The sequence below is a fragment of the Pelodiscus sinensis genome, chromosome 6 (assembly GCF_052426305.1).
Source record: "Pelodiscus sinensis isolate ZL-2025 chromosome 6, ASM5242630v1, whole genome shotgun sequence".
In the NCBI taxonomy this organism is placed as follows: Eukaryota; Metazoa; Chordata; order Testudines; family Trionychidae; genus Pelodiscus; species Pelodiscus sinensis.
In genome coordinates, this window is record NC_143057.1 from 96,885,831 (window position 1) to 96,899,238 (window position 13,408).

The 13,408-nt window shown below is 39.0% G+C and overlaps 1 protein-coding gene across 3 annotated transcripts in view; it reads left to right on the forward strand.

Annotated features, from left to right (window-relative positions):
• Positions 1–930: 930 nt before the first annotated feature.
• MIER3 (MIER family member 3) overlaps positions 931–13,408 on the forward strand; it is a 32,379-nt gene continuing 19,901 nt past the window's right edge. For 2 of the 3 annotated variants that reach the window (XM_075932417.2, XM_075932419.2), the window contains exons 1-7: positions 931–1,050; positions 1,873–1,897; positions 5,793–5,938; positions 7,851–7,985; positions 9,870–9,990; positions 10,814–10,899; positions 11,109–11,181. In XM_075932417.2, the coding sequence (XP_075788532.2) occupies positions 1,042–1,050; positions 1,873–1,897; positions 5,793–5,938; positions 7,851–7,985; positions 9,870–9,990; positions 10,814–10,899; positions 11,109–11,181 (595 nt within the window). In that variant the 5' untranslated portion in view covers positions 931–1,041. Of the gene's footprint in view, positions 1,051–1,872; positions 1,966–5,792; positions 5,939–7,850; positions 7,986–9,869; positions 9,991–10,813; positions 10,900–11,108; positions 11,182–13,408 lie in introns of those variants that run through there. The other variant, XM_075932420.2, reaches the window with a different exon arrangement.

The following is a 13,408-nucleotide window of genomic DNA, read 5'->3' on the forward strand; positions in this document are numbered from 1 at the left end:
GGTGATTTTATTGTGTTGATGTGTCATCTTTTCCTATGATAATGGCATCACTTTAAAGCTCCAATTCATATCTCATCTTATAGAAGACATAATACACTTTCAAATGAGATATGATGTGTGTGTATATAGAGGGTTGAATTAAGTTGACCAAATTGGTTGTGGTTGCCTCTCACCTACATGCATCTTAGCAACTCCTTCCCCCAAGCACATGTCCCTGGGCAGCACTCCTTGTTTGTGCTTTACCCAGGAGGAGTAAGAAAGAGACCTCTTTCCATGGGGCACACAATGGAAGAGAGGAGGGTCCTTCTCTTCTCTGGATGGGTGAGGAGTGCCGGGGCAGCTTGCCTGCATTTTGCAGATAGAAAGTACCTTTTCTGGAGGGGGTTAAGGTGATCTGGACACTCTTCTTTACTGTGGGGTGAAAAGTGTTCTAGGCAGCCTCCGTTGTGAGATGCATAGAGCTTAGCACCCTCTCAAGATGAGATACAGGTTGTTTGGGCAGGACTCCAGTACTGTGGAATGGGGAGTACACTCTTGGGATGAAGCTAGAGGTCTGGACAGTCCCTTGTGTTGTGAGATAGGGAGCAGCCAGTCGCCTTTGGAGATAAGGCAGACAGTCCCTGTGGACAGCCCCCATACTGTGGGATGAGCATCACCCACTGCCCTCTGGGGAGAGGGATCCCCGGGCAGCCTCCTAAGTTGTGGGAAGCGCCCTGTGCCCTCTGAGGATGGGGCGCAGGTCCTGGGGGCAGCCCCTTGTGTTGTGGGGAGCACCCAGATCTTCCGGGGATGGGGGCCTGGGACAGCCCCCTGAGTTGTGGGGTGGGCAGCCCAGCGCCCTCTCGGGCCGGGGTGAGGGGAGACCCAGGAGAGGAGGAGGGTCCCTGGGGGCTGCCCGCGGCTCTACGCCGCCTCCTCGCCGGCCTCCTGTCTCCCTCCCTGGCCGACTGCTGCTCCAGCTCCGGCTCCGGCTGCCATTGGCTTAGCGGCCCCATCCGGGCACTTGGCGCAGCGCTGCTGCTAAGCCCGAGCGGTCCCAATATGGCGGAGGTGAGCGGGGAAAGCGGGCAGGGGCATTGGGGTCCGGCCGGCTCACTGCGGGGCCCCGTGGCCGGGAAGCCGCTCGCGCTGCTCTCGCCGGCCCGGTAACCTCCCTCCGGAGATGGGAGGCCGGCGGCGGGGCTCCGGGCGCGGCACGGGGGCCGGCGGAACCGTCCGCACCGGGGCAGCGGGAGCCTGCGCGACTAGGCCGCGGCCGCTCGCTCTGCGGAGCGAAGCGGGGTGCCGGGTCCCAGCCCCGGGGCGGCGGACAGGCCCCGGGCACTGCCCGGGCGGGTTGGTTCCGCGGCCGGGCCCCTGGTGACGCGCAGAGGCGCCCCGGCGGCGGGGACCGGGGGAATTGGCAGTCAGGAGGGAGACCCGGGCTGGGATGCGGGGAGGCGGTTGCCGGTCCGGCTCCCTCCGTCACTCCCTGCCCCTGTCACCTCCTGGCCGGGCCGGGGGAGCTGGGGTGACTGGACTGGCTACTTCTCCGGGACCTCTCAAGAAGCGGGCTGGGGGCGAGCGAAGGGAGGAGATGGGGCGGAGGACAGACAGCAAGCGGGCGGACTGGGGGCAGAGGGGGATTGGGCGGCAGGGCAGGGCAGGGGACTGAAGGAAAGCGCTGAGAAGGAGAAATGAGGCGTCTACCCTAGGCGGAGGGGGAGAGGCAGGAGATGGAGGAAGAAGAGACCCGGGGAAAGGACAGAGAGCAATGCTGGGACCGGGAACTTGAAATGAGAGAAACCTACCTGTTCTTCTAGCTGTAGAGAAGAATTTCCATTTGCAGCGCATCCACCTAACATCTCTGTCTCTTTCTCTTTTATTTTCCAGGCTTCCTTTGGAAGTTCGAGCCCAGGTTTGTCCTGTTTTCTTCCTTCCGTGGTCCCAGCAGCTGGGAAGCGTTTGGTACGGGCTGGGTTACAGGTGCTTCTGTCAAAGATTTACCAAAAAGTTTTTCTACTTCTTTATAAAGTCCTCTGCACCCCCAGTTAGTTTACTTTAAATGGTTTATTTCCATGTTTCTGGTTTGCTGCCTGATAACAGGTGGTATGTGCTATATAGTTGTTCTCACTATAGTCTCAACTAATTGCCCAATAATTTAGTCTTGTGTAACTTGGTGGTGGCTGGTTGGTGGGGTTTTTTTTGTTTTTGTTTTTGTTTTTCTTTAATTCTGGAAGTCCTAGAATTATAGAACTAGAAGGGTGGTCAAGATGCCATCAAATCCAGTCCCCTATACTCATGTTAGGTTCGGGCAACTTCAACTTCTAAGCCAATTTCTTAGTACAAAAATTTAGAGTTAAGAGAGTGACCAGTTCACTGATATCCTTTAACTACAAGCTCCTAAAATTAGTCACCTGCAAGTTTCAAACCCTTTTTTGTTATTATTTAGTCTTCCTTCCTAATCTTAGTATTCCGCATTATTATTTATCTCCCATTTAAGCCTTTAATTCTGCAAAAAATTATACACATTTAACTTTACACATGCAGCTGTTCGCATTGACTTCAAGAGGACGGTTCATGTGTAAGTTTAAGTTAATGCTTAAGTATTTTTAGGATTGGGACCTTACTTTGTACCTGAAAAATCATCATTCTCTAGATGAGCTCAAATAGTAATTTATCTTTGATAACAAAAAGTCTTTATAATTTGACTGCATTTTAAGTATATTTGTTAAACTTTAATTTAAAATAAAATGTTCACATATCTAAATAAAAATACTTTGTTAGCTCCATGATTGCATATTCCAAGATAGGTAAATAAACAGTATTTTTGTTTAGAGACTGTAAATGGAATATGCTTTCTACATACAGTTATACAAACGAATATAAAATAGAGTGCAGCAGTGGCTAAACACTGGAATAAGTTGCCTGGGGAAGTTGTGGAATCTCCGTCTCTTGGAGATATTTAAGAGCAAGTTAGACATACCTCTATCAGGGATGCTCCAGATCAGTGTTTCTCAACCAGTGGTATGAGTACTCTTAGGGGTACTTGAGAGAAATCAAAATTCACAACTGAATTTTGGAGAAAACTGAATTTTTGTTGTAAGATTTATAGTACTTTATTATTTTTGTACTTTATAGCAAAAAATGTCATCGCCTGTCCGGCTACGATTAAGTTCTTTAAGCAAATGTGTTGCAATGGTAGAAAAAAATTGTGTGTGTCTGAAAACTGTGGGTACTAGGGGTACTTCTAATTTTATTTTTTTTGAAAAGGGGTACTTTATTTAAAAAAAAAAAGGTTGAGAAACACTGCTGTAGATGGTATTCAGTCCTACCGTGAGCGCAAGGGTCTGGACTCGATGACCTCTTGAGGTCCCTTTCCGTTCTAGAGTTGTACAGGCTGGGGACCAACTGGCTAGGTAGCAGTTCATTAGAAAAGGACCTGGGCATTACAGTGGATGAGAAGCTGGACATAAGTCAACAGTGTGCCCTTGTAGCCAAGAAGGCTAATGGCATATTAGGGTGCATTAAGAGGAGCATTGCCAGCAGATCTAGAGAAGTGACTATTCACTTTTATTCGGCACTACTGAGGCCACATCTGGAATATTGCATCCAATTCTGGGCCCTCCACTACTGAAAGGATGTGGACGCATTGGAGAGGGTCCAGTGGAGGGCAACCAAAATGATTAGGGGGCTGGAGCACTTGACCTACGAGTAGAGGCTGGGGGGGGGGCGAAGATTTGATAGCAGCCTTCAACTCACTGAAGGGAGGTTCCAAAGAGGATGGAGAGAGGCTGTTCTCAGTAGTGATGGATGGTAGAACAAGGATCAGTGGTCTCAAGTTACAGTGGAGTAGGACTAGGTTGGATATTAGAAAAAGCTATTTCGCTAGGAGGGTGATGAAGTACTGGAATGGGTTACCTAGGGAAGTGGTGGAATCTCTAGAGGTTTTTAAGTCTCAGCTTGACAAAGCCCTGACTGGAATGATTGATTTGGGGTTGGTCCTGCTTTGGGCAGTGGGCTGGATTCAGTGACCTCCTGAGGTCTCTTCCAGCCCTAGGATTCTATGAATCTATGAATTGGCAATGGTTTTCCATAATGTACAGCATCTTATATTTTACATTATTTTTTCATAACTTATATACTAGTAATTCTTTAGAAGCTGGAGAAGCAGCCTCTAAATATGCAACTAAAATTCAACATGTAAATATAGTTAAATATTTATATTTAAATAAATATAATAAAAAAGGATATCACCTAGTTTTAGGCTCTGTAGATTTCGAGAATTCTACAAGTCCTAATATGAATTGTCAAGTTTTAATGGATACTGTTAAAAACAAATAAAAGAAACAACTTTTGATTTGAAATGTTTCTTTGAAGTGTTGCAGACTCAAACAATATTATTCTAATGAGTACTGGAAAATGAAATTGAAAGTTTATTTTCATTATCCACAAAACAAAACAGTGTTGAAAAAGATAATAGATATTTAAAAGCAGAAAATGAATAAATTAAATGCTTAAATGAATAAGAAATTAAACAAATAATGAATTGCATATTTCTGAGCACTTTTTGTAATAAAAAAATTGCAATGTAGTGCAAAAGAACCTGAAAGTGAAACAGAATGGAAAAGCATATATAGCTAGTTTGCCTTCCCTGCTTGAAATAATATAATAAATGAATAAGCAGAATAGTGAATGGTTAGATTTTTAAAATTATTTGTTTCAGTTATCTGTGGTGTTGAATGTAGTCTTGTGGTGTAGCATACTTTATTTTTTTAAAAAATGTTTTGAATCTAATGGCATCCTTTCTAAAATTTGTGATTGAAGTGTTTTTAAACCAGAAAATGTAAAGCAACAGAATTGTTAAAAATGATTATAGGAAGCCATTTAAATAATGTAGCAATTTCTGTTGGGCCACACAGTTGACATTTATATTATATTTCAAAGAAATTAATAATGAATGTAGTCATTTTCTTTTTGTCTGTGCTGTATCTTTCATGCATCTTATTTGAGAATTAGAATGCCAGTGGACTTCGTTCTTCCATTCGGAATAAACTACATAGAATGCATTGAATTTGAATGAAGTGTTTCATTCGTGTGACTAAATTCTTCTGAAATAGGTGTTCAGTATTTATTTTGCTATTAGAAAAAAGTTGATTCTTCAGGATAGCGTTGAAGCTGTGCTGGCTATTCTAACAAAGAAAAGATATGCTTGTCTCTGGTCCAATAGGGCTCCACAAGTGATATTCTGCTTCTAGTTACACCATCAAATCTAAAGTCTGGCATCAGAACTATCTTTTACATTGCAATACTCATTTTTACATGTTTTTAAAGAATCTTGTGGTTCATTTCACTGTGTGTAAGTGTAGATAGGATTAGACTTTCTGAAATTGACCTAATTTGCTTCAGTTCCAGCACAATCTCTTTAGATCTATCTCCCAAGTGGCTCAAATTCAGAGTACAAAATTGCATCCTCCGTACACATACATATAAATGGAGGCTCAGTTAAAGCTACCTGAAAACATGCTCTTTACATCTAGAGAGAATTGACCTTTCATTCAATAGATTGTACACAATCTATTTTGCTAACAAAACATATAGATAGTATCATGAGCTTTCGTGGGCTAGTCATCTGAAGAAGTGGGCTGTGCCCACGAAAGCTCATGATACCATCTATATGTTTTGTTAGTCTATAAAGTGCTACCAGACCATTTGTTGTGTTTTTTTTTTTTTATCCTGTACAGACTAACTCGGCTGTCCCCTGAAGAATCTTTTTGATTATGGTAAAGTGATTCAAATTACTTTTCTTGTAGTTGGTTCTTTATCTTCGGAGGATCATGATTTTGACCCTACTGCTGAAATGTTGGTACATGACTATGATGATGAGAGAACTCTTGAAGAGGAGGAAATGATGGAGGAGGGCAAAAACTTCAGCTCTGAAATTGAAGATTTAGAAAAGGTAGGAGACTGGCTTTTACCGTTTTTTCCTAAACATACAGCTACTGTGTATTTAGTTCAGTAAATACAAAGGACATTCTGCCTTCCCTTTCATTTATCTTGTTTAAGGAAATTCCATTGCAACAATTGTAAATGGCTTTGAAGCCAATTTAAAATAGTCAGATTTAGCTATTGCATGTATGTGGGTGCACCTTCAGTTGAAAGTTGCCACAGGACTTAGTTGATCAGTTCCAAATATGTCAGTATTGTATTAATTAAAAGAACTTCAAAAGCTTATTGGTTAGTGCTATACACTAAACGCATTCTTTCTCTTCCTCCACTCCCTCCTTCCCCCCTCCCTCCCTGCCAGTAAATTTTTTAGCAGGCTGGCCAACAGCCTGGCTCAGTCCTGGCTTGTGCTGGGTCTGGGACCTACCCCTACTGCAGCTCTGCATTTAAAGTGTATTAGTAGTCCCAAGTTATTTTGCACACTGGCTGCTGGCCCCATCCCCGGGGACTATAGAATAGTTGAGTAAATGATAACAATTCATAAGGTTAATCAACTATTCAATTAACCAATATTTAACATCCTAGTCTGAAATTGGCTGCATACGCATATGTTTAATAGTGTACATTTGAAGGGCTCGCCAAGGGCAGCGCAGACCACGCTGAGCCTGTGCAGACTACACTGCACGGCCCCACTGGGCTAAAATCTACTCGCCATGGGCAAGTAGATTGCCTAATTTGTCAAGCCCTGTACATTTGAATTTTCTATATGTGGGACAATGTTGTATATTCGTAAGCTTTCATACCACCTACTCTGACCCTTTAGAAGTTACTAATTTTTATTGTACATTTAAACATGCAATTGTAAATCAGAAATAACAGGGTTTTAAAAACTAAACTTGGTAAACTATTACTCTACAAAATGACCTGTTTCCTGGTATTTTGGAAGAGAATTAATGCCAGTAAATTAAAGGATATATTGTTTTGGACTACAATCCTGCAAAGATTAACAATATGTGCTTAACTTTACTCTCTGTGAGAAGTCTTTGCTGTGGTCTTAAACGACTACAGGAAAAAATCAATCAGAATGTGAGCTCAACACAAATTTTAAAACAGCATTTGTAAATATTTGAAAATATTTTTATATCTGCATTGATATGAATAAGGCAACTGAATAATGTCTGGAAATTGCCACATTATTAATTGCAATGTGAAATACAGCCTGATGACATGTAAAAAGACAGAATTAGCAAAAGCTGCTGGAATGCAGTTGTCCTGCCCAGTCATTTCTCATTTTACCCCCTTTATCAGTCTCCCTATTTTCTCCTCCTCCTTCCCCCCAAAAAATGACCTTGGGAAGTTAATATAAAAAGTATTTTGGGGATGGATTGAAGCAAAAAGTAATAATTGTTGTGAAAGTCTGTTCCTGACTGCTTTTTGTATCTTTGGCTGCATCAGTGACTCTAGCATCTTGCCACAGTGTTTGTCTATAAGGTGATAATATGGTTGCTTCCTTCTTCACTATTTCATATTTTTAGTATATCTGGTATTATAAAAAAAAATAGTTAATCATTCTTTACACTAGATCAGATAATTAAAAACTGTTTTTATATTCAATTACACTTTACTTGTAAGTCATCTCTTGCATATATCCAGTAAATAATTTTCAGAAAAATTTAAAAATGGTTTTGAATGTGTCTCAATACATGATTATGAGCCAAATTCAGCCATGTATTTAAAAAAATTGAATACCCATTTTTTTTCTAAAAAGGAATTTTTCTTCTTTTTTAAATTGGAGAGTTAGTCCATTTCACTTCACTATTAAACTTATTTTTTGAGAATTTCTCTTGTCCTTTTACGCCTGTACAACAATATGAAGTGTTTGATAATGTTAAATGGTAAAATATTTATATCTTTTCGTATATTAGGAAGGAAGCATGCCTTTAGAAGACTTACTAGCTTTCTATGGCTATGAACCTACAATTCCAGTTATAGCAGGTTCCAGTGCAGATAGTTCCCCAAGTGAACTTGCAGATGAACTGCCGGATATGACTCTGGACAAAGTAAGTGAAAACATTTTTGCCTCTATTTTAGATTATAGCTAGGAACTTGTGTGATCTTTGTCTTCCTCTTGATAATATGAAGCCAAGCATCCACACTTTTTTTTTTTAAACTGTCACTCTTCTTCATGGACATTGAGAATCTGACCCTGATTTTACTTCCTTACAATGTGCTTATTGAAGTTATTGATTTTATACAAGGATAAAAAAATTGAATCAGATTTTGAATCATTTGTGGTATTAGACTTGTAGTTTACATTGTTTAATATCACTTTAAAAAAAATAAATTTAGAACTTTTAGTAGTGTGTGTGAAATTAGGACTAATATTTATTGCTTTAAATATACATACAATGTATCAAATTTCCGTGGATACACAATTAACTTGAAAATTTGCTCCTGAATACTTTGGAGCATTCCCTTTAACTGATATGAAAAGTGTTAGATTTATGGCAGGTGAGTGATACGTTCATATGTGCACAGATTGGGTATATTATCAACTAGAATAAAACCTGAAACTTCAGTGTTTTAAATTGAAGATGGGTTTTCCAAGTTCTCCTGAACTTTAAAATGGAGCGATGTGCACTCTGAAGTCCCATTAGGATGCACATTTCAGTGTTACCATGTTACAAAACACTTGGTCTGGATTGTTACCTGATGAATATTCATGTTCTCTTCTACTCCAACTTCTCCAAGTGGGAAGGAGAGGATTGGATCATCTACAAACCCTGTAGAAGTTGCAGTTCACTGTTAGGGGAAGACTGAATTGGGCAGGACCACAGGATTTACATCATACTTTGTGCAGTCTTGCAAAGAACCTACAGAAAAAGAAATGTGTGTCAGGACTATATTAACTCCTCCACAGAGTTCTGGGGGGCAGCTGCAGTGGAGCTATGATGCTAGGGAGTAGGGGAAACTCCAAGGGGGCCAAGCTGATGTACAGCTACAAAGCCTCCAGAGATCCCTGGGCTTCTTCAGATATGAGGGAATCCCCCAGTGGCTTTTTCCACTGAGGGCAATTCATTCCAACAAGCGTGCGTGTGTGTGTTTAAATAATCGCAGCTTGGAGATTCCTTGTACAAGCTTCAAGTGGTTTTAATCAGAGGAGGCTGAAGAATCTCAGTTTCATCTAGGGCTTGTCTACACTGGCCCCTTTTCCGGAAGGGGCATGCTAATTTTTCAGATCGTAATAGGGAAATCCGCGGGGGATTGAAATATCCCCCGCGGCATTTAAATAAAAATGTCCGCCGCTTTTTTCCGGCTTTTAGAAAAGCCGGAAAAGAGCGTCTACACTGGCCCCGATCCTCCGGAAAAAAGCCCTTTTCCGGAGGATCTCTTATTCCTACTTCAAAGTTATCTCTTATTCCTACTTATTCAAAGTAGGAATAAGAGATCCTCCGGAAAAGGGCTTTTTTCCGGTGGATCGGGGCCAGTGTAGACGCTCTTTTCCGGCTTTTCTAAAAGCCGGAAAAAAGCGGCGGACATTTTTATTTAAATGCCGCGGGGGATATTTAAATCCCCCGCGGATTTCCCTATTACGATCTGAAAAATTAGCATGCCCCTTCCGGAAAAGGGGCCAGTGTAGACGTAGCCCTAGAGTGAGTGGCAATGTATGTTTTGATATTTCAGAAGCTACATCACCATTGTTATGTATTTAGTAGTGCAGACAAAACCACTCACTCGCACTGTTTTCTATACTTCAAAAATCTCAGGGATGTGATTCCGATTTTTGTGTTTAAGTTTTAGGGGAGTGTAGAAGAATAGAATAACTTTTGGTAAAAAAGTTAGAGGTTCTATTAGCAAATACATTCTCTAACTTGCTAGTTCTAAAGGCTCAGAATCCTGTTTTTTAGTTCTAATTCTTTCATTTTCTTTCTCTAATGATACAGGAGGAAATAGCTAAAGACCTTTTGTCAGGTGATGATGAAGAAACACAGTCTTCTGCTGATGACTTGACACCATCAGTTACTTCACATGAAACTACAGACTTCTTTCCTCGACCCTTAAGATGTAGGAAAACTAGAAGTATTGCCAACACATTCTAAGCACTTTATAGATATATAGAAAAATAGTCGTTGCTGACACTATTTATGTCATTGTTGAGGAATATTGGCATCTTGCAGGATGTTCTAAGTGGGTTTTGTTTTTGTTCACATTACTGATGATTCAGCTGTAGAATCTGATAGCTTTCTAATGAATTATGATCACAGAAAAATGGATTAATTTTTTGACAAATACCCAATTATTAATTTGGTTTTTAGTTTTAGTGCCCTCTCGTCCTTGTTTACAGGAAAGGGTAAAGAGCACACAATTAACTTTCTTTTCACCTAGTATTCATTATATCTCTTTCATAACTCCTTCTGCACACCTTTCCAAATTGATAAATGCTTTTTTAGCTCAATATTCTAAATCTAAAGCAGTTGGAAAACAGAATTTCAGATGGACAGTGTAGATAACAATTGTTTTCCAGATTATTTTGCTGTAGTTGTGTTGGGGCGGGGGTTAAATTGTAGTACTAGGCTCTTTCACTTGCTGGTCCCCAGGCCTCTTTTATACTTGCAGTGCCTTCTGAGACAAATTAACATAAGAAAACTCTTAATTCCTTTGACTCTCAGCTATCCATTTCTAAAACTGTCAGTGGTAGTGATAGTACCTTCTACTGTTTGATTCTTATGCTGCAGTTCCACAGAAAAACAAGAACAGCTATTGACCATTCTCTAAATGAAAACAGATGGTATTGTTTAGTTATAAAATAAAGCAAAATGGATGCAATCATGTAGTTCTATGTGCAAACTGTAAAATACAAAGTAACTTTTTTTTTGTGCTTATAAAGCAAACACTACGTATGATGGTGATAAGGAATCTGATGGTGAATATGTTGAGACAGACAATGGTAATTCATCTGAAGATTTGAGGAAGGTAAATCCTGAAGTATTAATTACTTACATATTATAAATCTCAGTGGACTTTTCTTACGATATATTTTTATCTCAATTTTTTTAATGTGTTTTAAGATGGTGCTTTAATCCTGGTATCACATGCATCTTGTATTGACATCTTTAATACTCATATGTCTTGGAATGTAATATTAAAATGTGGGTTGTTTTGTTTTTGTTTTTTATCTTCAGGAAATAATGGTTGGGTCACAGTATCAGGCTGAAATTCCACCTTACCTGGGCAAGTACAGTGATGACGAAAAGGGTAAGTTCCTCTTTTTACTTCTACTTGGTTAAATAAATATTAAACATGACTTAAACCAAAAGTAAAAAATTGACCTCAGAATAATAACAATAATAGCTAAGACAAAATAGACAAATCAGCACAACCAAATTAGCTCATTATAATATGTAATCCCAGTGAATAACTTTGGGTATAAAATACTCATAGAAAAGGAGAAATCATAAAAATCAAATATTAAACCAGAAGGATAATACTAGACCCAACCATAAAATGGCCCAAGGAAGTGTTTGTTACCCACAGAAAATTAAAACTGCAGTTGACCATCAGGTGTATTATTCAGTTTCCCATACGACTTTCAGAAAATAACATCTTTGCTGCTCTTTCAGAGAGGTCAAGCACTTCAGTCATAATCAAAGAATATTATTGTATTGCCTTTAGGCTGGCAGAGGTTTGTGGGTATAAAATTGCTGCAGAAAACCATCAATCAACAATCTCTCTGTTCAAAATAATTTCCTTTTACTGGCTTGAAAAAAAAATCCCGTGATCATTCTATAAATGTGCATTTCTTTATTCCATTTGTTGTATGATTCTGTCCCTATAAAAATGAGGCAAAATAAATTTCAAAGAGGGAAAAATGAATACCATCTATTTATTGTTGCACTCTAATCAGTTGCAAGATTTCATGATGTATTAAGTTTCAGTTTTAATATTTACCTTTTCAGAATCTTATAGTGTTTCTGCACCAACATTTACCATACAGAAAGTTGATGCAGAAACACTATAAGAGTCTGAAAAGGTAAATATTAAAACTGAAACTTAAAACATCATGAAATCTTGCAACTGATTAGAGTGCAACAATAAATAGATGGTATTCATTTTTTTCTGTGAATTTTCAAAATTGTTTTGAATTAACTGTTCTACCTGTAAACTTAAACAATGAATGGTCCTGAAGCACCTTTGAGACTAACAAAAAATGTAGATGGTGGTATTGAGATTTCATGGGCACAACCCACTTCTTCAGATATTCTACCTGTAAAATTCTATCAGAAAACAAATCTAATTAAGCACATCAAGACTGTGGATGCTTTTGGAGATGTTTCCGATTCCATTATTCCATTTGTTTATAACTCCATTTTTATTCCTCTTTCCTTTCTGGGGTCACTGTTAGCTATTTAAAGTTAAATACAATGATAGGGAAATGTCAACTTCTTAAAACAGTTGAATATTATAGTGTTAAGTAGTTAGGCTTTCCAGGTATCATTTTTTCTTTAATAACGAACGGATAAGATGTAGGGAGGAGCAGTTGAAGGTTTGCACAGCTGTAATGTTTCAGTAGTCTTATGGGGTTTTTTTAAATAAAACTCCTGATGTTTCCTAAGATTTCATTTTTAGAGATTAGAAGTCCATAAAACATATTAAATGTATATCCTTGATAACAGTGACAAAAGCAGAGATGATTCTGGTGGTATGGGCTTTGTGTTCCCTGAAAGAGCTCTAAATTCAGTCTTGTAATGTTACTGTTTGTGAAAGTATTTTCTATTTTATTGGGCAGCAAAAATCTTTTGAGGTGACATGGTTTTTTATCCCTCCTCACTGTAGGAACTGCAAATCCTCACTATCTTGAGCTGTATCAGCCTTTGAGTTATTTGACTACCTTGATTAGATACTTTATCTAATTTTGCATTGTGTGCAGGCTGGATGTAATGTAAAAAATTTCAGTTTGTAACATTACATATTGTAATAGACAAATTAGGATTTAAATTTTAATGAATGTTTGCTGTCAATGACCATTAATGTTCAAGTCATGTCTTGCATTTTGATATATGTAGAAGATATTTATAAAAGCCACTTAATTGCATATTATATTTTTTTTTCTACTGTGATTTGACCTAATAGCTATAAGTACCCAACCCAGACTCATTGCAGAACATATATGCAAGTAGCTGTTTACTACTTGAGGCAGAAATCTAAATGTTAGCATCCAGACCAGCCTCTTTAATAATATAGCAAGAAGTTTTTTGAAGACAATGGATGCTTATGCATTTTTTTTTCCAGCATGGAAAGTATTTGAACTGACCAAAGAATAAATGCTAGTGCTATAATTAATATTTTTATCGCTCATTTATTGATTAATGTTTTTACTGTTTTCTAGGATTGTGTGCAAGTCTAAGCAAACAAAGGTGTGACTATATCAGTTAGTTGTAAAACACTCAACTTTATGTAATGTGTAAATATGCATCTATTTCTT